The 27,001-nt window shown below is 39.4% G+C and overlaps 2 protein-coding genes across 2 annotated transcripts; both read left to right on the forward strand.

Moving 5' to 3' along the window:
* Positions 1–3,625: 3,625 nt before the first annotated feature.
* Positions 3,626–8,578, forward strand: mpped2a (metallophosphoesterase domain containing 2a). The gene is made up of 6 exons (XM_063013448.1): positions 3,626–3,753; positions 5,515–5,696; positions 6,535–6,760; positions 7,472–7,587; positions 8,231–8,344; positions 8,463–8,578. The coding sequence occupies exons 1-6, from the start codon at positions 3,626–3,628 to the stop codon at positions 8,576–8,578; spliced, it is 882 nt and encodes a 293-aa protein (XP_062869518.1).
* Positions 8,579–14,213: 5,635 nt separating this feature from the next.
* zdhhc13 (zinc finger DHHC-type palmitoyltransferase 13) lies at positions 14,214–26,352 on the forward strand. Its single transcript, XM_063012491.1, has 17 exons — positions 14,214–14,296; positions 16,270–16,487; positions 16,574–16,696; positions 16,859–16,936; positions 17,205–17,349; positions 18,063–18,127; positions 18,227–18,389; positions 19,450–19,575; positions 19,730–19,863; positions 19,990–20,090; positions 20,190–20,314; positions 21,890–21,952; positions 23,165–23,258; positions 23,523–23,606; positions 23,746–23,900; positions 24,107–24,204; positions 24,335–26,352. Exons 1-17 carry the CDS (start codon positions 14,273–14,275, stop codon positions 24,477–24,479), a joined length of 1,941 nt encoding a protein of 646 aa, XP_062868561.1. The 5' UTR covers positions 14,214–14,272; the 3' UTR covers positions 24,480–26,352.
* The last annotated feature ends 649 nt before the right edge of the window (positions 26,353–27,001 follow it).

A 27,001-nucleotide genomic window follows, 5' to 3' on the forward strand; every position in this document is an offset into this window, starting at 1 on the left:
AGCGATGAAGGTCAGGTTCTGTGTAAGTTCATACCATTAAATAAGCGCTGTTAGACTTTGGCTTCTACCTCATTTAACACAACTTACTAAGGCAATGAGCAAGGCCTGATGGGATACCTTAAGTCTCTTATAAGTGGTTTCCAGGAAAGCACTGGACCCACTGCAACCCTGATCAGAAATACAGTAAGTGCTTAGTCAAGATACAGTTTAAATTTTTTTTAAAGAATAATGTGATAAAGCTGATAATTAATAATTAATTTTAAAGCACTGTGATGGATTGGCGCTCTGTCCAGGTTATTCCTGAAATGCACCCAGTTTTCCTGGTATAACTGGACCCGCCGCAACCCTGACCAGACTTGAATAAAATGAAAATGTAATAAATTAAAAGGAAATTAATACAAAATGTGATATTACTAAGCCGTGAGACTATGTCCCATTGACTACTTCTCATTCTTTGTTCTCATTCGTGCTCTGTGCCCATATAAATAGGGCTAGTTTGACTGCACTCATTTACATTTATGGAATTTAGCAGACGCTTTTATTCAAAGCGACTTACATTTATGAGTATATCTTAATCCTGCTTAGTGAGGTGTGTGCTTTTAATTTTTCAGTAACTCTTTGGGGAATCCCTGTTCCTGTTTCAGAGCTAAATGAGAGCCGTATAAGAATGATTTGGCGAATCTGTTGTGGAAGAATTTGCTGCACTGAGCCCCGACCTTAAGCCCCTTGAGCATGTTTGGCATGAATCAAGACCATGACCGTGAGTAAGGCCGTGCTGACTTATCGCATCATCATTAGCCAACCCCCACCTTAATAATGCTCCTGTGGCTGACTGGAGGTAAATCCCTACAGTTATATTATCAAATTCTAATCTAAAATTAAAGCCACTACAGCTGTGTTTCTGCAGGATTCAGTTCCTCACCCACATTTTTATAAAAACTGATCAAATAGAAATAATGTGGTGAATTTATTTTGCATTTCATTTACATATTTCAACAACGTGCTTTATTAAATATTCACACCCTCTCATTCCTCCCCAGGACATTTAAAGCCACATCTTTCTTTTGTGTGTGTTACAGTAATATGAATGAATGAATAAATGAATGAATGAATGAATTGTCACAACTGCTTGCAGTGTTTAGAAAAATATATATAAAAATTAATACATCCTACATCTGAGCGTGAAGGTTTAGGATTTGGAAACCTGGGTTCAGTTCTTACCTTGCATTACTGTCTATGAGGAATCTGACATCTATTTGATGTGTCTGTTTAACGTTCACTAACAAACACATGCAGAAGGTGGATTGAAACTGACAGCTTTATATTTTCCTTAGCAAGTAAGTAGGGGAATAAGAAGTCAAGTAAGTAAACGTGTGATTTGTGGTGCACTGCAATGATTTAGGGTTGTATTCATGACTGTTTACCAGTGTTTATGAGAAGGCACCGGACACACTGCAACCCTGATCAGAAATAAGTGCTTAGTCAAGATACGGTTTTAAAAAGCATTAAAAAAAAAAAAAAAGAATAATATGACAAAGCTGATATTTATAGATTATTATAAGGCACTGTGATGGACTGACACCCTGTCCAGTTTATTCCTGCCTTGCGACCATTGTTTCCAGGTGTAACTGACCCACCGCAACCCTGATCAAAATAAAGAAGTTGAATAAAATCTAATTGCTAACGTCTAATTTCTTTTCCCACCTTTTTTAATCATCCAAATGTGGTGTCATGCACACATCAACATCACTCCTGAGGACCTGGGTTTGATCCTCGCCTCGGGTCACTGTCTGTGAGGAGTTTAGCACGTTCTCCGCTCGACCATGTGGCTCTCCTGTGGTTACTTCTTGTACTTCAGGACACAAAGGCGAGCGTTTATGAAAGCGCGCTCACGTACGCACGTACACGCGCGCTCACACAATCCACTGAGTTGAGTGTGAGGTTGTGGTCGCGGTGCTGCTCTCTCCCCCGGTGTCGGTAGATGGTAAATCCCGGGGTAAATCAGATCAGACTGGAGAAACTGTCTACCGCTTCTCTGTCGGTACCGGTGCTGGATCTGCTGGATCAGGTACGGATCCGGAGCTCCATCTTCATCTTCATCTGACAGGAACCTTCATCACTTCATCATCAGTGAGTGCTTATGCTTTACTCCTCTGAATAACTGCACACTGTATTATTATTATTATTATTATTATTATTATTATTATTATTATTATTATTATTAGGAGTAAAACAGTAGGTAAAAGCACTATACAGCAGGAGCACACATTATTATCATAACGTTGTATTTAGGTTGTAAATATGTTTCTGCAACATCACAAAACGATCTCATCAACATCTCACAGTAGTGATTCTACTTCACACCACCAACCTGTAGAGAAAAGTTACAGGTATAACTAACCAGCAACGTTCTGTCAACGTTACCAACCTCCAACATGGTGCTGCTTTAACTTGGTGGTCACCAGTCAGAAACCTGCAGGAGCTTCTCATTTTATTTTGAATGATATTACAATATACTGCAGGTTTTAGTGAGTTTGTGGTTTTAGTGAGTCTTACTAAAGTTCTTGGGGTTTTTTTGGTGGGGGGGGGGGGGGTAATTGTTTTGTGTATATAGATATATTTACATTTACAGCATTTAGTGGAATCTTTTATCCAAAGTGACTTACAAATGTGGCTGAATACAGTGCAAGTATTTTAGGGATTAATTGGTTGTGGAGGGGTTTAAACTAACTAATAAACACCACAACTAATTTGTACATGCATAATAATAATTTAAGAAGCAATTTATATTATAGTCTTGCAACTTTCATCTAATTATCAGTCAAGCAGTTGATACTGTGGCAGTTGTAGCCTAGTGGTTAACGTACTGGACTAGTAACCAAAAGGTTGCTGCTTCAAGCTCAGCCATTGCCAGGCTGCCACGTGGCCCTTGAGCAAGGCCCTTAACCATCGATTGCATAGACAATATACTGTCACAGTACTGTAAGTCACTTTGGAAAAAGCGTCTGCCAAATGCTGAAAATGTAAATGTTATCAAACACAATCTCCAGTTCACCACACTTGCACGTTTTTAGACTGTGAAAGGAAACCACTGCAGAGCTCTCCTCCTGGGAATCGAACCCAGGACTTTCTTGCTGTAAGGCGACAGTGCTACCCACCAAGCTATTGTGTCGTCCCTGGATAGATAGACAGACAGACAAACAGACAGAAAGATAAATAGATAGTTAGACAGACAGACAGACGGACAGATAGATAGATAGATAGATAGATAGATAGATAGATAGATAGATAGATAGATAGATAGATAGATAGATAGATGCAGTAGCATTATACAGCAGTAAAAGTAGACACTATTAAAACATACACAACAAAGACTGAAAGGCGCCTGTACTTTACATATATTGTATGACTGTAGCAAATCTAAAACCTTAATAAAGACGTATGTATATATAAGACACTCAAGTCATACACACACAGATCTCTACAGTGCAGTTATATTTTCCTCTCTCTCTCTCCATGCTCTAAGGTTCCTCCGTACGGGACGATGTGGGTATCTCAGGCTGCTCGGGCATCACAGTGCTGAACATTCCTGTGTGTGTATAAGTGAGTGTTTATGGTGGACGGTATGGAACACAGGGCTTTGGTACACGATAAGGTCAGGATCAGCGTGGACGAGTACAGTTCGAACCCCACTCAGGCCTTCACCCACTACAACATCAACCAGAGTCGCTTCCAACCTCCGCACGTACACATGTGAGTATTTACACTGAAATTTACACCTGGTTTTATCCACATTACTGCGACTAATTATTGGTTAATGCTTTGGTTTTCTCCCAGAAGTCCAAAAACAGGCAGTTTGGCTTATAGGAGCAACTAAAATTACCCTTAGTGTGAGTGTGAGTGTGTTTGTGCCCTGTGATGGACATGCAATCTATCCGGGGTGTTTCCAACCTTTCGTCCCATAAATTGGACCCGCCGCAACCCTGACCAGGATAAAACAGTGGTATAACAAAGTTGTCCCAGCATGCATTTCTGCATCTTTTAAGTCCTGCACATTTCCATCCCGTCGGCGCACCTGAAGACCTCAGTACCGTTCAGTTTATTATTTTATCATTTACATGCGTGTGTATGTCTGGAGTCCTGTGGGGACTGAACCCCCCTGCGCTCCCGACTTCCTCTAATTACCCTGTCTGGGGGAGCCGACTCCCCCCTCACCCGTCTGTATGGGTAGAGAGAATAAATCCTCTGTTCTGGGAAAGCGAGATCTTGTTTAGATAGTGATCTGAGGATCTGATTGGCTGGCTGGGATTTATGAAATTCAACATAAACTAAAGATGTGAGGGTGTGTGTGTGGGGGGGATATATTTGACTTTGGGATTATTTTGGCATTATAAGATGTTGGGGTGTTAAATTTGAGTATTATAGTTTTTATAATTGTAGACGCAGTGATCTGGACTCATGTAATTAATCATTCTGGAGTAAATAGAGATGATCCATCGGGATGAATTGGTAAAACCCTGTGGCGTAGATGAGTGATACTCTTGTGTGTTTAGTATAATGAACTTTCATGGACTATAGTGGAAAAAATTTCTCCAATAAGGGATCATTTAAATCCCAAATCTGCAAATATTTAATGAAAATGAATCACCATCATTGTGTTTCCCCTGCTTTATCCTGGTCAGGGTTGTGGTGAATCTGGGTCCAGAATCCCTCAGTTAATGCAGCACAGGATGGCAATCCATTCAGGGGGCATCGACCAGCCCCCTTCCTCAGACATAGCCAGTCATGCATGTATGTACAGTAGATGCTCAAAAGCAAAGGTGGGGATTCGAACCCTAGATCCCAGCAGTAGTGCACCACCCTATCCACCTTATAAAGTTAAGGCCCTAGTCCATCAGACGATCACTTATATTGTTGATAAACCAGTTGGCTATGATTAGATTTATTTTCATCTACTGGTCATCCTGGTCAGGGATGTGGAGGGTCCGTTTTCACCATGAATCACTGGGCACAAGTCAAAAATATCCTGGACAGGGTGCCAATCCATCATATAGCTTTAGCCATTCCACCCCTCAGACTGCCAATCATGTCTGTGCAGACGCTCCACTGCCCACTAGCACCACTTGGATTCAAACCCAGAGGGGTATTACAGGGTGCATATAATACAGTGATTTTTCATGGCAGCATGTTGGGAGTGTCAGGTAAACTTGAGCCACTGTTTAAAACAACATTAAAATGCTTAAAAGCATGTGAGTGTGAGTCAAAACAGAATAAAGAGGCCACATTTGATTATTGAATGTCAAAACAGTTCAGCAGAATTCCCCCGACCTTCTCTAACATCAGAACCACAATTAAAATAAACTGTGAATAATAAAATAAATGTGCAGACCTGCACGTAATGACTGCATAAAATCATAAATTTACACTTAAAATCAGATCATCCTGAATAATAATGACAGATTATTACGGTGCATGTGTATGCAAGTGTGTATTACTGTGTGTACTGTATTTTAGGGTGGACCCTGTACCCTACGACAGCCCAAAACCGAGCGGTCACACTCGCTTTGTGTGTGTATCAGACACACACTCTCGGACGGACGGGATTCAGATGCCGTACGGAGACGTGCTGTTACACGCCGGAGATTTTACCGAACTTGGCCTCCCGTCTGAGGTCAAAAAGTTCAACGACTGGTTAGGTACACAAATCCTCTTACCTACTGTTTAAAACTGTCCTATTTATACCTGTGTGGTTGATTTAACTTAGAGATAAACGACCCAAATCTGCAACCGATGTCATAAAGAGACGCGCTAAGCTCTACAGATCATTCATTACCAGTGCAGGTATCTGTACCTGTATGCAGCTGTACTGAATTTTCAACCTCTCCCTCCTATACAGGCCGATCATGCCTGTGTGTAAGCACACAGTTGGTCGATAGCACTGCTACAATTCAAACTTGGATCTCAGCGGTGTTGAGGCAGCGTGTTAGACCACTGTGCCTTTCGAACACCTTAATAACCTCTTTATTAAAAATAAAGAAATGTGGGCGCCCGGGTGGCGTAGCCGGATAATCCGCTAGCACACCAGTGCTGGGATTCTGAACTCCCCGAGTTTGAAACTCCAGTCAGCTTGCCACCCCCCAGCGGGCATAATTGGCAATGCCTGCCACAGACAAAATTGCCCATTAAAGACTGCAGTGTGGGAAAAGACTGGGGAAGCCCAAGGCGCCTGTACAGGAAGTGAAGGAGGCTGGAGATCGGGGCGTGGCTCTTCACGTGCAAATTCTGGCCTCATGTGTGAATCCACTGAAAAGTATGGGCGAATAAAGGAGGGATTGTGGACTGCGCAAGCATCGGAGGGAGCGTGAGTCTCCAGCAGCGGAGGATAAACTGACTGCGCTAAATTGGGAGGAAAGGAGAAGATGCATAAATAAATAATAAATAAATAAAATAAAATAAAGTAATGAAACTGTAGAGGTTAGTTACTAAGTCTTATATTTTGGTCCCCACTGTGTATGTGTGTGTGTGTGTGTACAGGTTCTTTACCGTATGAGTGTAAGGTGGTGATAGCGGGGAATCATGAGCTCACCTTCGATAAGGATTTTATGGCCGACCTGGTGAAACAGGATTATTATCGATTCCCGTCCGTCTCCAAACTCAAACCGGAGGATTTCGATAACGTGCAGTCGCTCCTGACCAACTGTGTTTACCTTCAGGACTCGGATGTTACCGTTAAAGGCTTCCGGATATACGGGACGCCCTGGTGAGTGACCTTTATACTTAGTTAGCTCACTGATGCACTATTAGGAGTTTTTGTACTAAATTTCTATTTAGTGGTGAGAAAGCAGGAAGATTAAATTGCAAATGCATAATTTATGGGTGGATTTAACATTATAAACAAACACAGACGGCCTGCTGTATTAACCCTGACTACCTGTGTTTGTTTATAATGTTAAATCAACCCATAAATGATGTATAAATAAAAACTCAAGTGTGCTGCATGACTGTACAGCTGAATAACATTCATCTCAAAACTATACTTTAAATAACGTTTGTTATAACATGACACTTGGCATTTAAATATTTCTATTTTCTTATTAATTTTGGCAGCTAGAGAATTATAAAACAATGTGCACAGACCTTGTAATAACGCAGGACACTGGGGTGCAGTGTGTGTGTGTGTGTGTGTAATACATGTGAAGATCAATGGCAATGCTCAACCTGATAAATACACACTCAACTCAAGGGCAGAAAGCAGTTTGGTGGGGTGAGGGGGGTGACGGGGGGTTGTTTGTCTCCTTCAGGGGCGAAGTTACGACCCTCGGGATGCAGGAGAAGAAAAACCTGCAGTTTTGATGTGAACAGAAGGGCAAAAGGGCACTCACTCACTCACTCACTCACCCATTTACTCATTCACTCATATACTCACTCACCTACTCACTTACCTACCTGTGTGTGTGTGTGTGTATAACAGGACCCCCTGGTTTAATGGATGGGGGTTTAATCTCCCCCGTGGACAGTCTCTGCTGGATAAGTGGAATTTGATCCCAGAGGGCATCGACATCCTAATGACCCATGGCCCGCCCCTCGGTTAGTCTAATTAACCTAATGAAGCTCTTGATATTTATTAATGTACTGATGGTAATATACTGATAAGCAAAGTTGTCACTGTTGGACCCCTGAGCAAGGCCGTAAATGTAAACGGATTATTTTTATTCTTGTTGGTGTGAAACCATTAAAAACCTGCATTTATTTTTGTGTGTAATCTAATTATTAGGAACACTTTTGTGGTTGCAGTCGAGGTTTATTAAGGTTCGGATGCTGATACGTACCTGTCATTTAAAGGCACATGGGGTAGAATTTTGGCTCCAGTGATTAACAGTGAAACTACAGAAGCAGAATGTTTACTTACACATTATTATGATGATATTTTGCAGTTTAGCAAAGGGGTCGACCATGTTTTCATTTGGGTTTTGGAGTGAAATCCTTTTAGAGAAATGTTCATAACAAGACCAGCATGATATATACATATATATACGTATATATATATATATATATATACGTATATATATATATATATATATATATATATATATATATATATATATATATATATATATATATATGATAAACTGTTGTGATTAATTATTGTGTGTTTGGATATTTAAGCTTATTATAAATATTAAGAAGGATTTATTGTGTATAAGCTGATCTGTAGTGTGTGTGTGTGTAGGATTTCGTGATTGGGTTCCTAAGGATCTGCAGCGTATCGGATGTGTTGAGTTACTGAACACCATACAGCAACGAGTGCGACCAAAGCTCCACGTGTTCGGCGGGATACATGAAGGTACACACACACACACACACACACACACACACACACATTATTTTATACTACTTTATAGCATTTTTGTGGTGTGTGTGTGTGTGTGTTTTAACATTAACTCTGCTCACTTCTCTTCTAGGTTATGGGATTATGACAGACGGCTACACCACGTTTATAAATGCTTCCACCTGCACCGTCAACTTCCAACCAACCAACCCACCTATCATCTTCGACCTGCCCAACCCCTCTACCTGAACATACCCATCCTTATTAGTAATTAATGAATGAATGAATTATTATTATTACTATTATTATTATTATATTTTTATTATTATTATTTGTATTATTATTATTATTATTATTATTATTATTACTTTTATTGTTATTATTATTATTAATATTGTTATTATTATTATTAATATTGTTATTATTATTATTATTTTTACTATTATTGTTATTATTATCACTATTATTATTATTATTAATATTGTTATTATTATTATTATTACTATTATTACTATTATTGTTATTATTATCACTATTATTATTATTATTAATATTGTTATTATTATTATTATTACTATTATTATTATTATTGTTATTATTATTCATATTATTACTATTATTATTGTTATTATTATTATTATTATTCATATTATTACTATTATTATTGTTATTATTATTATTATTATACAAGGTGATACAATGGGGTCCTATTATTATACATCACCAACTTTAAGTACTGATTATGTCTTCTTCTTTTTCTTCTTGTTATTATTATTATTATTTGATATATTATATTATATTTTTTATAAAGCATTAAGACAGGATGATGATTTTAAATCACTATTTAAATAAATGAAATGTTGTTTATGCTGTATATTATGTTCAGGATCAACTTTACCGCAGTTAAACTGCTTCACACAGCTTTAAACCTCACAGCGTGTGTTTATTAATGAATTGTTTTTGTATAATACAGTAACTGTCCTGAACATGAGAGCTTATAATGTGTGTTACCATGTGAGAGATGTGAGTATGATTACTCTCTGTGTGTGTTTATATTTATCTGAAAGATACATGTATGTATAAAGTGAATTTTATGAATAAGGTTCATTCTGATTCGTGCGTGTGTGTGTGTGTGTATGGTGGGGGGGTGCATTCTGTGATGCACAAAACAAGTCTAGCTATTAAATCTATATTATTATTATTATTATTATCATTTTTGTGCTTTTGTTACAGTTTATGTGCAAATAAAAAAGCACGGTTTTGTTTTTTTAAATTATTTATTTTGCTTTCTTAAAGATTAAAACCAAAAAGCCAAATTTATCAGACGGTATACGGGACACTAAATTACCTTAATCAACCAACAATCAGTTTATAACATGCACATAAATCATTATTCATTATAAGTTATTATTATTTCATCACATGATAAAGAAATTATATTTTAACTAAACAGAACCATGAGATCTAAAATAATAAATCAATAGTGTCTTTTATCAATTATTGTCTGTTTTATTATCGTTTTACCTTGGTCAAGGTCACAGTGGGTCATATTTATTAGGCAAAAGAGGTTGCCAGTCCATCATGGGGCAGACACACAACACACACACACACACAACACACACATGGCCTTGGACTGTGGGAGAAAACAGGAGCGTTCAAAAGAAAGCTACAGGGACACAAGGAGAACATGCAAACTCTACACAGAAAGTACCCTGGCTGCCCTTCTTGCTATGAGGCAACAGCGCTAAATAAAATAAATTTAGATAACATAAATATATACATTTATAGATAAAACAAATGAACATGCCAGAAATCCTCTACCACCAACTCCAACAATCCCAACCAACAACATCTCTCTTACTACCATTTACATTACATTTCAGCACTTTTATCCAAAGCAACTTACAGTACTGTGACAGTATACTGTCTAAGCAACTAAGGGTTAAGGGCCTTGCTAAAAGGTTCAACAGTGGCAACCTGGCAATAATGGGGCTTGAACCAGTGACCTTTGGATTACTAGTCCAGTACCTTAACCACTAGACTACCAACTACCACTATCGCAATTACCACTGCCTCAACTTTTATAAGGACGGCACGGTGGCTCAGTGGGTAGCACTGTCACCTCACAGCAAGAAGGTCCTGGGTTCGATTCCCAGGTGGAGCGGTCCGGGTCCTTTCTGTGTGGAGTTTGCATGTTCTCCCCGTGTCTGCGTGGATTTACTCCGGGTGCTCCGGTTTCCTCCCACAGTCCAAAAACATGCAAGTGAGGTTAACTGGAGATACAAAATTGTCCATGACTGTGTTTGATATCTTGTGAACTGATGAGTCTTGTGTAATGAGTAGCTACCATTTCTGTCATGAATGTGACCAAAGTGTAAAACATGATGTTAAAATCCTAATAAACAAACAAACTTTTATAAACATTGTTCTAACCAGACCTTCCATCCTACACCCTAACCAACAATACAAGCCCTTCTACCATACCGGTGTGTGTGTTGGTGTATTTTTCTAGTCTGTGTGTGTAAGTATGTCTGTGTTTTTGTGTGTCTGTGCGTCTGTGTGTGTTGTTAGTAAAAGAATGGTGACTTTGTGACCATCTCTAATGCTAAAAGCTCTCTCTCTCTCTCTCTCTCTCTCTCTCATTTCCCTTTTTATTAACCTTCTTTAAAACAGAAAAACAGACAGAGAGATAAATAAAGAAATAAAGAAGGACAGAAGGAGAATCTTAAAAGCATCTCCAGCCTCTCAGTGAGCGAGCGAGCGAGTGAGTGAGTGAGCGGGTGGTTTAATAGTTAATGCATCTCTATATTGATTCCTTAATGCTTTTTATTTACATAATGGTTCTGTGCATAAAGAGAAACACTAATACTCTCTGACTCCTAATTACACTTCAGAATGCATTAATGTTCAGTACTAATGTAGAGCGCACACATTCACCCTTAATCTTAAAAGGATGTCGAGACTCTTATGGTCTGATTACACAAGACTTAACAATGAAAACACAAAGATACACATTTTTATAAAGTCCTTCACCATCATGATCCACCTGTTTGTACTTCACGATTGTCTAATCTTTTTTATTCAGAGAAAAATAAGCATCAGGCATGTCTGTGCTTTTCTATGTTGTGAGTTTGATTTTTGATTGATGTAATTTACTCTTAATCAGCTATAATGAAAACATCGTGAGTTTTTCCAACTGCGGTAAAGTTGTTTTCATATTCGCATATTCATATTTCTTTCTTCAATAGCTTTTGAACGGTGCTTAATAATAGCAAATGATAATTTTTGACATCCAAGACAAGCAGCTACAACTTACTTTACTTCAGAAATGTTTGTCTTCTGAAAACTAGTGGTGGGCGGATCGATCCAAATATCGATATTATCGATACCAACATTGGTATTGGTATCGGATCGATACTAGTGTGATGGGATCGATACTTTAGTTTTACTTTTTCTCCGCTACATTCAGCACGTTTCTCCCATTTTGCCAGAAGGTGAAGACCATGTCTGTACAGACTCGCTCCTCTCACATCTTACATGCTCACCTCGCTCCTCCCCTCCTGCTCTGATGTGTTTTGTTGTGGTACCGTGTGCATGTGTGCATGGTGTGCAATCCTAAAGGGTGACAGTGTCAGTATAAGAGTTGTAGGATGTAATGTGGGTTACACCTGATAAAATACAACTTCTTTTAGAGCAATATGACGGATACTTTAAAAGCTATTGAAGTTATTAATAAAAATCTGTTTTTATTGTGTAATAAAGGGTGACAGTGTCAGTATAAGAGTTGTAGTATGTAATGTGGGTTACACTTGATAATATACAACTTGTTCTGGAGCAATATGACAAATACTTTAAAAGCTATTAATAAAATCAAATTGTGGCACGACATGATCAGGGCAAAAGATATAAAACAAAATATTTTGAGTGTTTTCTGGACTCTCTGGACTGGCTCAAAGATTTTGGAATGGAACGTTGGACCTTTTTAGATTTGGCCGTCTGAACAGATTGGGCGTCCGGGTAAGTGCCTTGGTCAAAGAGGAAATAAAGAAACTAATAATCACTCTTCAGGAGCTCTGGGTACCAGTAGTAATGTGAGATCTGAGAACTTGAGCTCTCAAGTTTAAATCCTAGCTGTTCTATAAACCTGGCTGGCAGAGTAGTCACTGCTGGACATGGTGTGTAGTTCTCTCTGAATTACATTTTAAAGCATTCCCTTCATCTCATCAAATGCGACATGGTACATCTGTTATATATAAAATAGCCCTAACTGTGAGTGAGTGTCTGATGCCCTGTGATGAATGAAGATCCTGACCAGACTGAATTACTGCCTACTACTACTACAGGATCACACTGCCTCCAGGTGGCAAACCTGAAGAACAGAAGACTCACGCTTCACTTTTAACATCATGTACTGCAAAAAATACAAAGTCAGAACATTTATTTTCTGTGTCTGTGTAGGTAAATATACTCTGTACTGTGATGTTCCACAAGTATTCATAGACTCATCTTTGAAAATGTTATACTTATGTAGTAACTATTACATAAATATGCACAAATTAAAGAACTAATAACACTAAATGAATAAAAATCTGTTTTTTTTTATTATGTAATAAAGGATAAGTGTCAGTATAAGAGTTGTAGTATGTAATGTGGGTTACACTTGATAAAATACAACTTGTTTTTGGAGCAATTTGATGCATATTTTAAAAATTGTTTTCGACTTTCTACAATGACCACTTTTAATATTTCAGAGATAATATTCATGTTTTTTATTATTATAAACTGTTGAAGTTTAGCAGGGCGCCGCTTGATGAACGTCTTGTTTTCATTTCTCACTGTAAGTTGACGACAACAGTTTAGCCGTCGATGAGATCTTGTCAGATTATTTTGACCTTCAGTAAGCTCTGACTCAATAACACATGTGGCAGGAATTTCATCTTTACAGAAGTACACAAGCACGTAATTTGGCAGACTCATGTTTCAGAGTAAAATAACTGAAAACACGACATTTATATTTCGCTGTAAGTTCTGTGTGGAGGCAGAGACGGTGGGTTAAAATAACGGTGTGAAGTCCAGTGCGGATGTGCGCATGTGCAGAACGAGGTGCCCGACCGTCCGTAGATTGAGACTGACGTGCTGTGTAAAGAAGAGAGGTTTGTGCAGAATAAACATAATAAAGCGCTATAAAGTCATTTAACTGAATGATATGTAATGTAATATTTTTCCTGTATTGATGGGTTCTGATAACAGCAGTTTTTAGTGCAGTTTTTTATAAAATCATGAAAAATAATGGTTTATCTTAAATATATTATTAAATAAAATATTATATAAAGCAAAATTGTTCAGTAGGAAGCAATGAATTCAGTCTTACAGTGGTGCATCTTATGACCTCTTCAAATCAATGTAAATTAGTTGACTATACTGTATATATATATATATATATATATATCCATATGTCTGTCTGTCTATCTATCTATCTATCTATCTATCTATCTATCTATCTATCTATCTATCTATCTATCTATCTATCCATCCATCCATCCATCCATCCATCCATCCATCCATCAGCGAAACTTTCGTGGCTCTCAGTGAGACCAGCAGCAATAAGTGAGACCAGCAGTTCTAATACATTAGAATTAAACAATGATTATTTTAATCCAGTTTGTTGGTTTTTACAGTAGATCTTCGTTTGTTTTTTAGTTTTGTGTGTTTATTTGGAAAACGTAGAAATGAAACTCAGGTGGCGTTTCCTGCACTGCTACATTCTACCTGCAGAGGGCGCGCGTGATGCGCCGTAGACTGACCAATCAGCGCGCAGGAATCCTAACCAGGAAGTAAAAATCTGACTCGATAGGTGTAGAGCATTATCATTCGCTTCTCTCAGTGTCTTATGAAATTTATAATAAACCATTTCATATTGACTTTAATAATAAATTAACAAGGATGGACTGGGCTGAAGGAAACGGAGTACGTATTTTTACTGTCTGTAATGAAATGTTGAAGATTGTATATTTATAATTAGCATCAGAGCTAGCAGGTTGTTAACTACACGTATTGTGTTAGCTTTGTAGCTTAGCAGCTAATTCAGCGTTAAACTGTCAGATTTAAAATCATTTATTTATTTATTTGAACTGTGAATAATGTATGTAATTACTGGTATTAATAATGTATGTAATTATGGTTATAGTATTAAATAGCTTCTGTACACACAGATCCACAGTGCAAATAATTCATCATACATCAGTGACATTAATAAATATTAATTAGGGATAAATAAGTACTTAAATTGTGATTTATAAAATAATAAATTGTTCAGTTTTTATTACTAGTAACAGGTCTAAATAAAAAGAACGGAATCAAACTAAAATAGTGTTTACACAGACCAGCTGAGTCTGATCATTAGAATGAATTATAATTTAAATTATCCTATTTGGAAATAATAATGTCTGATAAATACATAAACAATTCTAATTTAGATCATTTACAAGAGTTACATTTGCTACACTTTATTAATTATTACTGATATGCACATATACACCGATCAGCCATAACATTAAAACCACCTCCTTGTTTCTACACTCACTGTCCATGTTATCAGCTCCACTTACCATATAGAAGCACTTTGTAGTTCTACAATTACTGACTGTAGTCCATCTGTTTCTCTACATGCTTTGTTAGCCTCCTTTCATGCTGTCCTTCAATGGTCAGCACCCCCACAGGACCAAAACAGAGCAGGTATTATTTAGGTGGTGGAACATTCTCAGCACTGCAGTGACACTGACTGCTTGTTTGGAAGCTGGGGTCAGATTGCAGGGTCAGCCATCGTACAGCGCCCCTGGAGCAAACAGGATTAAGGGTCTTGCTCAAGGGCCAAACAGTGGCTGCATGGCAAAGCTGGAATTCAAACTTTCAACTTTTCAGTTGATAGCTCAAAGTCCTTTCCATTAGGCTACAGCTGTCCCTATAAGTACTCACGTTTGTAAAGAAGGGAAGCAGATTAAAATCTGAAATTTTACTGAAATTTAAATAATGAAACGTTCTTGTTCTTTATCAGCAGTAAACAAAGAGTCGAAGTCAGGTTACCTGTAGAATGAGCTAAAGTGCTTCTATTAATCCCACACTATTGAAATCACTAAAGTCATAAACGTACACAGTCATTTACATACCTACATGTAGTACAAGGTGTGAATCTAAACCTGCAGAGTAAATAAGCCCTGTCTTCATCATTCCTGTAAAAGCCTGAAACAGAGTTTTGAACATATTCAATGTTGTGAGCACCTAGTTTCATCTGTTAAGATCACTGAAACTGCTGTTTTGTGTAAAACTCAATCACAGCACTGTTTGTATTTTTTTATTTATTTTGATCAGTATAAAACTAATGCACTAATGTCGAACTGGGAAATAATATAATATATGATTATAAATATATAAATATGGTACTGACACCATGCTAACTCGAAGAGCATTCACTTAAACAGTTTTTTTTTTTTTCAATCAGAACAAATTGTTTTTGTTGAATGTTTTCATCTCTACGATAAATTAGATGGAAAATGCAAAAATAGAATTATTGCCCGCATAAAATTGGCTAGATATCTACTTTTAGTTTTTTAAAGTGACTTATTGACATTTCTTAAAACCAGTAAAATAAAGTTGACCTTGCCACTCTGATAAAATTGTATCTTAATATTAAAAATACTCACCAGTCTTTTAATTTTTAATGCTGTAATGTTCTTTGTGCTTGTTGTTTAGCCACTCAACCCCTTCTTTAACAAATTTCTATAAAAAGCAGCAGTCAGACCATTTCTTGACTAAAAGTGTTTGTTTAGAGCACTTCTGGTATAAATTGCACAGACCGGCCCTTTCTGTATATGTGGCAGTTAAGATAAAGACATTTAATAGCTGAACATAACTGTGTTTTTTTCTTTATTCTTTATTTTCAGTCTCACTCTCACAACCAGCATAATGCTGGGCACAGTCACGGCGGCCACGGGCAGTGTCACGGACACGGGCATGGTGGGCACGGTGGCCATGCTCCCGGCTTCATGCCCGGTTTCCAGTTCATGCAGAAGGGTGAAGGAATGCTCGACCCATCGCAGCTCCCGAAAAAGTTCGCACCAGTGGAGGACAGCAGCAGCTGGGACATCGTTAAAGCGGCACAGTATGATACACACACTCACCTCACTGCTCAGTATTAAACATCACGACCAGGCTAAATAAATGTCATATTTTGGTTTTATATTCAAGGTTCGGAGCATTCGATCGGTGTAGGGAGCTGGTGGAAGCTGGTTATGATGTTCGACTGCCTGATAAAGAAAACGTCACTCTGCTGCACTGGGCTGCAATTAATAACAGATTAGATCTCATCAAGTAAGGGCTTGATTTCTCTACCTGACACATTATCTACCTGTCTGTTTCTTTCACATTAAACCTGCCAACCAACCTGTCTGTGTGTTTTGTATCGGACGTTTCTACGTGTGTGTGTGTGTGTGTGTGTGTGTGTGTGTGTGTGTGTGTGTGTGTGTGTTACAGGTATTTCATATCTAAAGGTGCAATAGTGGATCAGTTGGGAGGAGATTTAAACTCGACCCCCCTGCACTGGGCTATAAGGTCAGTATCCACACTATTTTATTCATAATAAACATAAACAACAAAAAGAAGAGAATGATTTTCAGCTCAGACATTATTAACAGTGACAGTGGTAGCTCAGTGGTTAAAGGTACAGGACTGGTGATCAGAATGTTGCTTGTTCAAGCCCCACATCTGCTAGATGATCACTGTTGGCTAAATATTTCATGTTTTATTAAAGGGCCTGGACTAGACTGTATGTCTGTATGTATATGTTATTTGTGTGTGTGTGTGTGTGTGTGTGTATCAGACAGGGTCACCTGCAGATGGTGATACACTTGATGCGTTACGGTGCTGATCCGACTCTGGCGGATAAAGAAGGTTACCTCGGCCTCCACCTCGCCGTTCTCTTCCAGCACATGCCCATAGCAGCTTACCTGATGGCCAAGGGACAGGTGAGACTGTTTGGGGTCGAATGTCTTCCATATTGGGTGGTCTGATGTTCTCCTTTTTGGAGTCTGATGTCCTCTGTTTTGGGGTCTGATGCCCTCCTTTTAGGGATCTGATGTTTTTTTGGGGGGTCTGATGCCCTCCTTGGGGGGGTCTGATCCCCTGCATTTTGGGGGGGTTTGATGTTCTCCTTTTTAGGGTCTGATGTTCTTGTTTTTGGGGTCTGATGTCTGATGCCCTCCTTTTTGGTGTCTGATGCCCTTCTTTTTGGCGTCTGATGCCCTCCTTTTTGAAGGTCTGATGCCCTCCTTTTTGGGGTCTTATTCCCTCCTTCTTGAGGGTGTTTGATGTTCTTCTTTTTTAGGGTCTGATGTTCTCGTTTTTGGGGGGTCTGATGTCCTTTTTTTAGGGTATGATGCCCTCCTTTTTCGGGTCTGATGCCCTCCTTTTTGGGGGGGTCTGATGTTCTCGTTTTTGGTGTCTCATGCCCTCCTTTTTTTGGGGGGGGGGGGGGGGGGGGCTGATGTTCTCCTTTTTGGAGTATGATGTCCTCTGTTTTGGAGTATGATGCCCTCTTTTTAGGGGTCTGATGTTGTCCTGTTTGGGGTCTGATGTTCTCCTTCTTGGGGTCTGATGTCTGATGTTCTATCATAACTTAAAAAGCAATCAGCAGTGCATTAATCAACATTCCAATGATCTGAGATGTTTGTGTTGACAGGAAGTGGACACACCAGATATAAACGGACAGACCTCACTGATGCTCGCTGCTCAGAAAATCATCGGGTAACATCACCTGCATTTTATCACCCCTGATGTTCTTATGTTATGATATTTCACTGATGTATTTGTTTATATTGCGTTTGTGTGTGTTGTGCATTTCAGCCCTGAGCCGACCAACTTCCTGCTGAGGTGTAACGCGTCTGTGAACGCTGTGGATAAAATGAACAGGAACTCGCCGCTGCATTGCGCCGTACTCGCCGGAAACGTGGACGCCGTTCACATTTTGTTGGAGTCTGGAGCCGGCATCGATCTGCAGAACGCCGACGTGAGGAACTAATACGCTAAAACGAATGTTGTGGGCCGCTCAGGTGGTGCAGCGGTAAAAACACACACTGGAACACCAGAGCTGGGATCTTGAACACGTCGTATCGAGTCTCAGCTCTGCCTGCCGGCTGGGCTGAGCGTCCACATGAACGACGATTGGCCTGTTGTTCAGATATGGGCGGGACTAAGCCGGATGGGGTCTCTCTCTCTCTCATGACCGATGCAATTACGACCTCTGCTGGCTGATTGATGGCGCCTGCACAGAGACGGGTAAAAGAGTGCTGTCAGGGTGTGTTTCTCCGTACACAGAACTGATCCGCATTGCACTCGTCAAAGTGTAGGTGATAAAATGCATACGGTTGCTGCCCACTTGTTGGAGGGGGCGTGGGTTAGCTTCGTTCTCCTCAATCAGAGCAGGGATCGGCATTGGTGGAGAGGAAGCATGACGCAATCGGGCAATTGGACGCTTTAAAAGGGAGAAAAAAAGGGGGGAAAATGCATAAACACAAAATATAAAAATAAAAAAATAAGTAGTGTAGATGTTCTCCTTTTTGGGGGTTTGATGCCTTCCTTTTTGGAGTCTGATTTCCTCTGTTTTGGGGTCTTGTGCCCTCCTTTTTAGGGTCTGATGCCCTCCTTTTTGGAGTTTGATGTCTTTCGTTTTGGGGTCTGATGTTCTCCTTTTTTGGGGCGTCTGATGTTCTTCCTTTTTGGGGTCTGATGTTCTCCTTTTTTGGGGCGTCTGATGTTCTTCCTTTTTTGGGGTCTGCTGTTCTCTATTTTTGGGGTCTTCTGTTCTCCTTTGTTGGGGTCTGATGTCCTCCTTTTTGGGGTCTGCTGTTTATACTTGTTTGTAGGGATGTTTATACTTATACTTTTTACGTAAGTGATAACCATAAATGAATTTTACGTTCATGTGTCGATTCAGTGATTAGCCGATATATTAATGTACTATTTTAAAAATAATAAAGTGAATAAACTGTAATACACTGATATATAAGAGACGTAACGTGACCTGTGTATGTCCTTGTGTGGGTGGGTGTGTGTGTGTCTATGTTTAGGGTCACACCCCGTTGGATTTGGCACACCAGGTGAACAGTCCCCTGCTGATCCACATGCTGAATGTGGTGAAGAACGAACGCAACAAGTCCAGCTCACCCTGCCTGAGAGTGCTCACCAGCTACCGGGTACACACACACACACACACACACACACACACACTATGTGCAGCTGCAAATGGAAATATTCAACCCCAATCACTTCAAGAGGTGTGATGGTGATGTGTGCAGGATTGAATGAAAATCTATTACAAGCCTGTGTGTGTGTGTGTGTTTATTGCAGGTGTATGTGCTGAATATTTTCACTGTGTGTGTAATGTGGGCAGTAGGAGCGATACTGGACATGCGTTCGGATTCGTGGTTGCTGAAAGGTGTGCTACTTGCGAGTATCATGGCCTTCATCAACTTCAGTAGCAGGTAAAGACGCCGTCTCACCTGATATCTGTTTTTTTTCCTTGAGTTGATGAGTTAAGTTTGACCTACGGTGGACTGCTATGGCATTCTATTACTTGCTTGTAAGTGTTTTTTCATTTATGACCATAGGAAGATGGCGAGTGCAGCAGTCCAGGCTCTGATTCCTGCTACGTTACTCACTGCCTCAGTACTCTGGATGGTGGTTACTTGGTTCCTCTGGTTCCTTCCTGATATCCTTGCACATGACTTGACTACAGAACATATAATATCATACTGTATAGACCTGAGTGTTATTCTGCATGTCTGATAAACCTTAACCGGATGATCACAGGGCATCAGTCCTATGGGACAGGTGATGTTCATTGTGAATGTATCAGCTCTGCTCTATTATTACCTGCGTACCCTCAGAACAGACCCCGGCGTCATCAGGCTGACCGAAGAGGAGAAGAAGAAGGTGAGCAGACTGATTCTACACAGTCAAACATCCAACAATAATCAAAATACAGAGCACCATAAAAGAACTCACAGGCAATATTAGTTTGATATATTACGCTTCCACTAACGGACATCAAACCCCTTATAAACAAGTACATTTAAAACAAATGGAACAAAGAAACAAACAATAAACGACACTAGATTCATCCCAACGTCAGAAATAAACCAAAAATACATTATGGAAAACGTACAGACCAAGTAATCTACAGTAGATGTAGAATAGGCCGTTCCAGATTGACACACCAACACTTACTTACACAAACACTAGGAGAAGATTCAGGGCTTAGCCAAGGATGTCAGATACCAATCACCATAAAACACAGAAAAACAAAGACTGCATATGATCAATACATTAAAATAAATCCTCACCCAAGATAATACAGAAATAATCCTCAAATTCCTTCATAATTTAAGACTGAACACATATAGCCGCTCAGGTGGCGCAGCGGTAAAGTACGCTAGCGTGCCAGAGTTGGGGTTTCGAATACATTGTATTGAATCTCAGCTCTGCCTTTCCGACTGGGCTGGGCGGCAGCATGAACAACGATTGGCTGTTGTTCAAGGTTAGAGGGTAAGAAAGTCGGACCATAGGTCCTCATAACTGGTGCGACTGCGGCCCCTGCTGGCTGACTGATGGCGCCTGCACAGGGCTGAGGAATAACGCTGATGGGGGTGAGGCCCTCCGTACACAGTGCCCGTCAAGTGTATGAACTCGACTCGTGCAGGTGAAAAATGCAGTCTGTACTGACTGTACGTGCCGGAGGGGGCGTATGTCAGTTGAGAGGCGTCCTCAGTCAGCGGTGAAGGGTCGAATCAGTATAGAAGACGCATTCAGGGTAACGACTAGATTGGGTGGGGGTTATAATACAAGACCAATAAAACTAACATAAAACACTGATTCTTGTCGTGTCTGTTTTTTGCTTTGGTGGTGCTGTATTATTGATATTTCTTATCATGGTCTCCTGCTTGTGTGGCCCAGAGGTCTGAATGTTCACTGTGCTGTGCATTTTGAGATTCTTTTCTGCTCACCACAGTTGTTGAGTGTGTTTTTTTGACTCACCATATCCTTCCTGTTGGGTTAAACCAGTCTGGTTGTACTTTTTACCAGAGGGAGCAGGTCTGTTTTAGTTCCTGCTCTGTACCTTTGTTTAATGAATGTATCTGATTGGCTTTTTCCGGCACTAGACTTTATTTTTCTACATCAAAACGCACTTGCTACAAATAGCTTGTTGTTATTAACACCATATTTACAGCTTCAGTCTCATGTGGCAGCCACGCTGCTGGAGTTCCAGGGGTTTGAATCCCAGGCTGGGTTCACAAGTACAGAAAGACACATGGTGTTACGTAAACCTAGCCTTTGGTGGGAAGGGGGCCTGGCCAGTTGATAGCACAGCTAAGATTTGACCTCGGATCTCATTGCGGTGGTGGGCTGGTGCATCAGACGCCTGTGCCACTGTAGTGCCCCTAAAAACTCTTTTTCATGCCTGTGATAAGATTACTTTCTGATTGGTTGGTTGTGTGTTTTTGTGTGCAGAATATTGTAGTTCTAGCAGAAGCTGGATGTCTTGACCCCAGGATCTTCTGCACCTCGTGTATGGTAAGTAACACACATAGTACCTGCTAGGTAACCACATGTACATACCTTGTATTGCCAAAGTATGAGGACACCTGACCTTGAGGTTGTCGATAATCTCATTCAGAAACCATGGACATAAATATAAAGTTACTCTGTTAATTTCCACTATTACTTGAAGTGTGTCTGTGGGAATTTATTCCTATTCAGTAAAGAAAAAAAGCATGTGTGAGGTCAGGCACTAATGTTGTATGTGGAAGGCCTGGCTCAAAATTAACTTCATTAAATAATTATTAAAAATAGTTTAATGAGGAGGGGGTCAGAGCTCAGAACGCACCTATTTCTGAACAGTATGTTATAATACTCCAGCCCAACACTGCTGAGAGCTCGAGATCTCCAGTTTGATTCTCAGCAGTGCTGTCGACCTAGCCGTGTGTTCATTATTATGCTTATTTAGTGGAGAGGTGTAGTGCTGGCAGGGGAAAAGGAAGCTGCAACGACTGAACTAGTCTTGTGCAAGTGACAAAGGAACTGCAGAAGAGAATTGGAAATGACAAATTTGCAAGTGTATTTGTACCCTTTTTCTTTCAGAGTGCTACTTTCAGTCACTGTGTAGAACAGTGTGTCAGAATGGTCGTTAAGGAAGCCATGTAGTGTGCTTGTTGCTACAAACATAGTAAAACCAATCAGGCATGTTCTTGCATCTGTATATCGTCGCTGTCCGATGAAAAACACGTATCTCCACTTTTAGCGGTTTTCACTTTTATTACGTGTTGATTGTGGGTATAAATGTCTGTCTGTCCATAGCAGCGAATATCAAAATGACCAATGAAAAGATGAAAAATCACAGAGTCTCTTTAACGAGTATCTCTATTGGCTGTTAGACCTGTCCATCAAAACCTCGTATCTCCTCCTCCTTCCCCTCCGGTTCTGTTTGAGAAATGCATAATAATTCATCTATACAGTTAATTCAGGTTATTCAATTGCATGATTGTAAACATGATTTATATTTGTACACGTAAGTCCATTTTACATATGAAACCGACGGACTGACGACCTGATAAAGATATATTTTTATTTCTGTGCTGAATTGTATCTAAATGTCGCCATATGTGGTTTGTTTGCACCGTTACTGTCAGAGGGAAAAGTTTTTTCTTTTTTCTGTGAAGTTTTTCATCGGACAGTGACGATTTAAGTGTTTAAAATGTGTGTGTTTGTGTGTGTGTGTGTGTGTAGATGAGGAAGCCGATGAGAGCTCAGCACTGTTTTTACTGTAACTCCTGCATTGCTAAACAGGACCATCACTCTCTCTGGATCAACGGTTGCATAGGTAACACACACACACACCCCTCATCCCTACATAAACTTCCCCCTTAAGAGACTGTCTACGCAGAGAATTAAAGATTTCCAACACAAAATCATCTTCCTTTATATCGAACTGCTGTAGATAATACATGCTGTTATTAAGAATCAATCCGATAGATTCACCTGTACAGCAGCATGTCATTCTCATTAAATTCAATTGTTTTTTTATCTGCTTTTCCAACATGATGTTTATTTTCTCTCTCTTTCTTGTTTTTCTTGCTTCCTCCAGGTGCCAGAAATCATCACTACTTTGTTCTGTTCCTCATCACGTTCAATCAGCATTGTGTCTGGATGATATACGGCAGTTTTGTGTGTAAGTTAAGCATTTAGCAGACGCTTTAATCCAAAGAGACTTACAATTTAGTAAAATAATCAGCTTTAGTAAATATTGCATGTTGGGTATTGTTGTAAAACACAGATTAAGTGTGTGTGTGTGTGTGTGTGTTTTACAGACTGGTCTCAGCACTGCGTGGGCGGGGTCGCAGGTGGCGTGTGGGATGCAGTTACTGGGCTGCTCACCTGTTCACCCTGGGTCACATACATCTGCATTATCAGCCTTCTGCACTTGGGGTGGACCAGTGTTACGCTCATACAACAACTGGTCCAGGTACATACACACACACACACACACACACACACACACACACACACACACACAGTTTACCACCCAAACCGAATAACAGCAATAACAGCAATCTGCTTATTGTTTTGTTCTTAACTATATAAGTGCTGGGTTACCACCGACTTCCAGTTGTACAGATCATTGTGCCCACTGAAGACCATAACCTCTGTGTTAATCTGTTTGGTTCTTAGGTGGCGTTTTTTGGACTGACCACAGCAGAGAGAATGAGTTTGATGCGAGGACATGGAAAACTTCCTCAACCTGTATCTCTCCGACAGAATCCGTTCAAGTAAGTACATGTGTACATACGGTTCAGTAAAATGGCAATACTTTTTAACACCGCTGTGTCATAGTAAATCTTGACAGAGTTCACATTTGTACGTTGATGTTTTCTGTCCTGTCTTGTGTTTTTCTTTCAGTCGTGGGGTGTTTAAGAACCTGGTGAACTTTTTCCAGTTGCGTTGTTGTGGTTTGTGTAAACCGCTGGTGTTGGACTGGACTCAGGAGTTCCACATGGGATTAAACCAGGATCATGGCATGTTCCACGGATCGAATTCTGTCTGACCTGTTTCACATTTCAATTATATTTTTATCTTCACAGATAAAGAACAAAACTTCATGTGAACTCCACACACACACAACACTCACTGTGTTATCATTTGCGTTCTTTCCTCATTAGATTACACTTTTAAGAACAGTTTTGCATTCTCTTATTTAAAATTTAAGTAATAAACACATGTGGACCAAACTGAAAAGCTTTTCTGCAAATCTTAACACACACTTATATATAAAAATAATGGTTGCATGTGCAAGACTTCTAAAACTTAGTACCACCCTCATTGGCAGAGATCACAGCTTGTGAACTTCTGTTGTAGCCAGCTAGCAGCCTTTCTGTTTTTGTTTTAGGACTTTTTATACTTCTGCACTGTTTCCTGTGCCACTGGCTGAAACACAACCCAATGAGTAATAGATTTACCCCTGTGCTTCCTCGGACATCAAATGTTGCTTCTTTTTGCTATTAAGAGTATGTGAGCTTGGGTGGCGCAGCGGGATAATCCACTAGCTCGGCAGCACTGAGATTCTGCACTCCCGGGTTTGAATCTCTTGGACTCTGCTACCGGTCAGCAGATAAAATTGGCTTCCAGTGTGTTGGGTGGGAAAGACTGGACTAAAGGTTGTGGTTATCAAAGCTGTGTATGGACCTTGGTTGCTGTACAGAAAGTAGAGGAGTGCAGAGATCAGGCATGGCGCCAAGTATGGGAGAATAAGAAGGGATTGTTAGGACTGCGCAAACACCAGAGGGAGTGTGTATCAGGCGAATATACACCCTACTTCGACGCTGTCAGGGTCCCCAGCAGCGGATTGGCAATGCTGAATTGTAAAATGGGTAAAATGCATAAAAAGATGATTTAAAAAATATACCTTTGGTGCATATAGTTAAAGAGCTTTAATAAAACTCAATCAGCCATAAATGCCTCTGGATCATCTAGATTTCTTTTGGTTTTCCTTGTCTTGTCTTCCACAGTTGCCCTTAATGATCACATATTAATGACACTGTAATGACCTGGCAGACTTGGTGTTTTTATACTCACCCTGGCCGTGGACAATCGATTTGCTTCCATGTTTAAAGTCCTTCCAGTAAATTCTTTCTAGTGAGTCTCTAAGTAGTTTTAGTTTTAGTGCTATTATTTTTAAAGTTAATAAAATCAGAAGTAAGTGTTAACATTTGCAGAAAAAACATGACGACTCCATCACCATACCTGTTTAAAATGTTATTACATACATAAACATCATTTCTCAGTCCAAATCAGGGTTTTTTTTCCCAAATGAGCTCCGTACTGCCTCCATAAGCTCCTCAGTACTGTTCTTTACATTCCTTCGAGGCTTCTTCTAAGTTCCTTTCAAAGACGCCCACTATGACACGTTATATATGCTCAGTTTATGACTGCAATAGACTCCCTTCCTAAATTCCTTACATAGACACTCCTTAAAGCTTCCTTACATGTACATAAGATCAATACATGTGGCTTGTGTTGTTCACTCGCTCTCTACTCACGCGTGGAACCTGGAGGCAGAGACTAAACTTTAAATCGTCCAATATAAGAAATATGATGTGTGTGAATATCACGGCATCTTATTTAGGTGATTATCGGTATATGCTGATCGACGTACACGGTAATAACATAATAATAATGTGCTTTAAAGGGTACATATGATAATCAAGATGTTTATACAGATTTATATGTGTAAATTATATAAATATATATTTTGATCAGAGGTTTTTGTAACCAAGTGCTTTTATATTTAGCCTTACTGTTTTTTTTTTTACAAGACTTTATATAAATTTTCTTTTGATTGAGGGAACCAAGTTGATTGTGATTGTTTTCATTAATTGCAGGATGTTTTTGATCCTGTTGTGATTTGAAACAGAACAGATGTGCCATAAAGCTGTAATGTTTTGAAATAAAAACAGCGGTTTTGTATTTTTGTGTTTGGATGTGTCATTTCTGCATTTATTACTTATTATTCTTTAATTTCTTTTGGGATGAATAAAGTATCTATCTATCTATCTATCTATCTATCTATCTATCTATCTATCTATCTATCTATCTATCTATCTATCTATCTATCATCACATCTATTCACATCTATATTCCTGGTTAAAGTTTGTGAACTCTTGTATCTAATAACTGTTATAACCTCCTTTGGCTGCAAAAGTGTTTTCTTTAAATTCTAATGCTTGCACAGTGGTGAGATGACATTGTAGACCATGCCACATCATGTGAAGGTGCCACACATGCACAGAGAACATGCCCACTTGGAACTCCTTGCATTTAAAGACCCAGGACTTTAAGGACCCAAGACAACTATGCAGCAGCTTTAGTAAGTTATCTAGTACTAGCTTGACTTTAATCTAAATTATATTAAATATAAAAGGTTGTTTATATTTAAAATTATTTCCACGTAATGTTTGACAATTAGATTTAATTTTTCCAAGCAAGTGAAGGTAAAATTGTGTTGTAAATGTTTTACATCAAATATATAGTTGAAAGATACAAACATTCAAACACTTCTGGTGTAAATAT

The sequence above is a fragment of the Trichomycterus rosablanca genome, chromosome 17, assembly GCF_030014385.1.
Source record: "Trichomycterus rosablanca isolate fTriRos1 chromosome 17, fTriRos1.hap1, whole genome shotgun sequence".
NCBI lineage: Eukaryota > Metazoa > Chordata > Actinopteri > Siluriformes > Trichomycteridae > Trichomycterus > Trichomycterus rosablanca.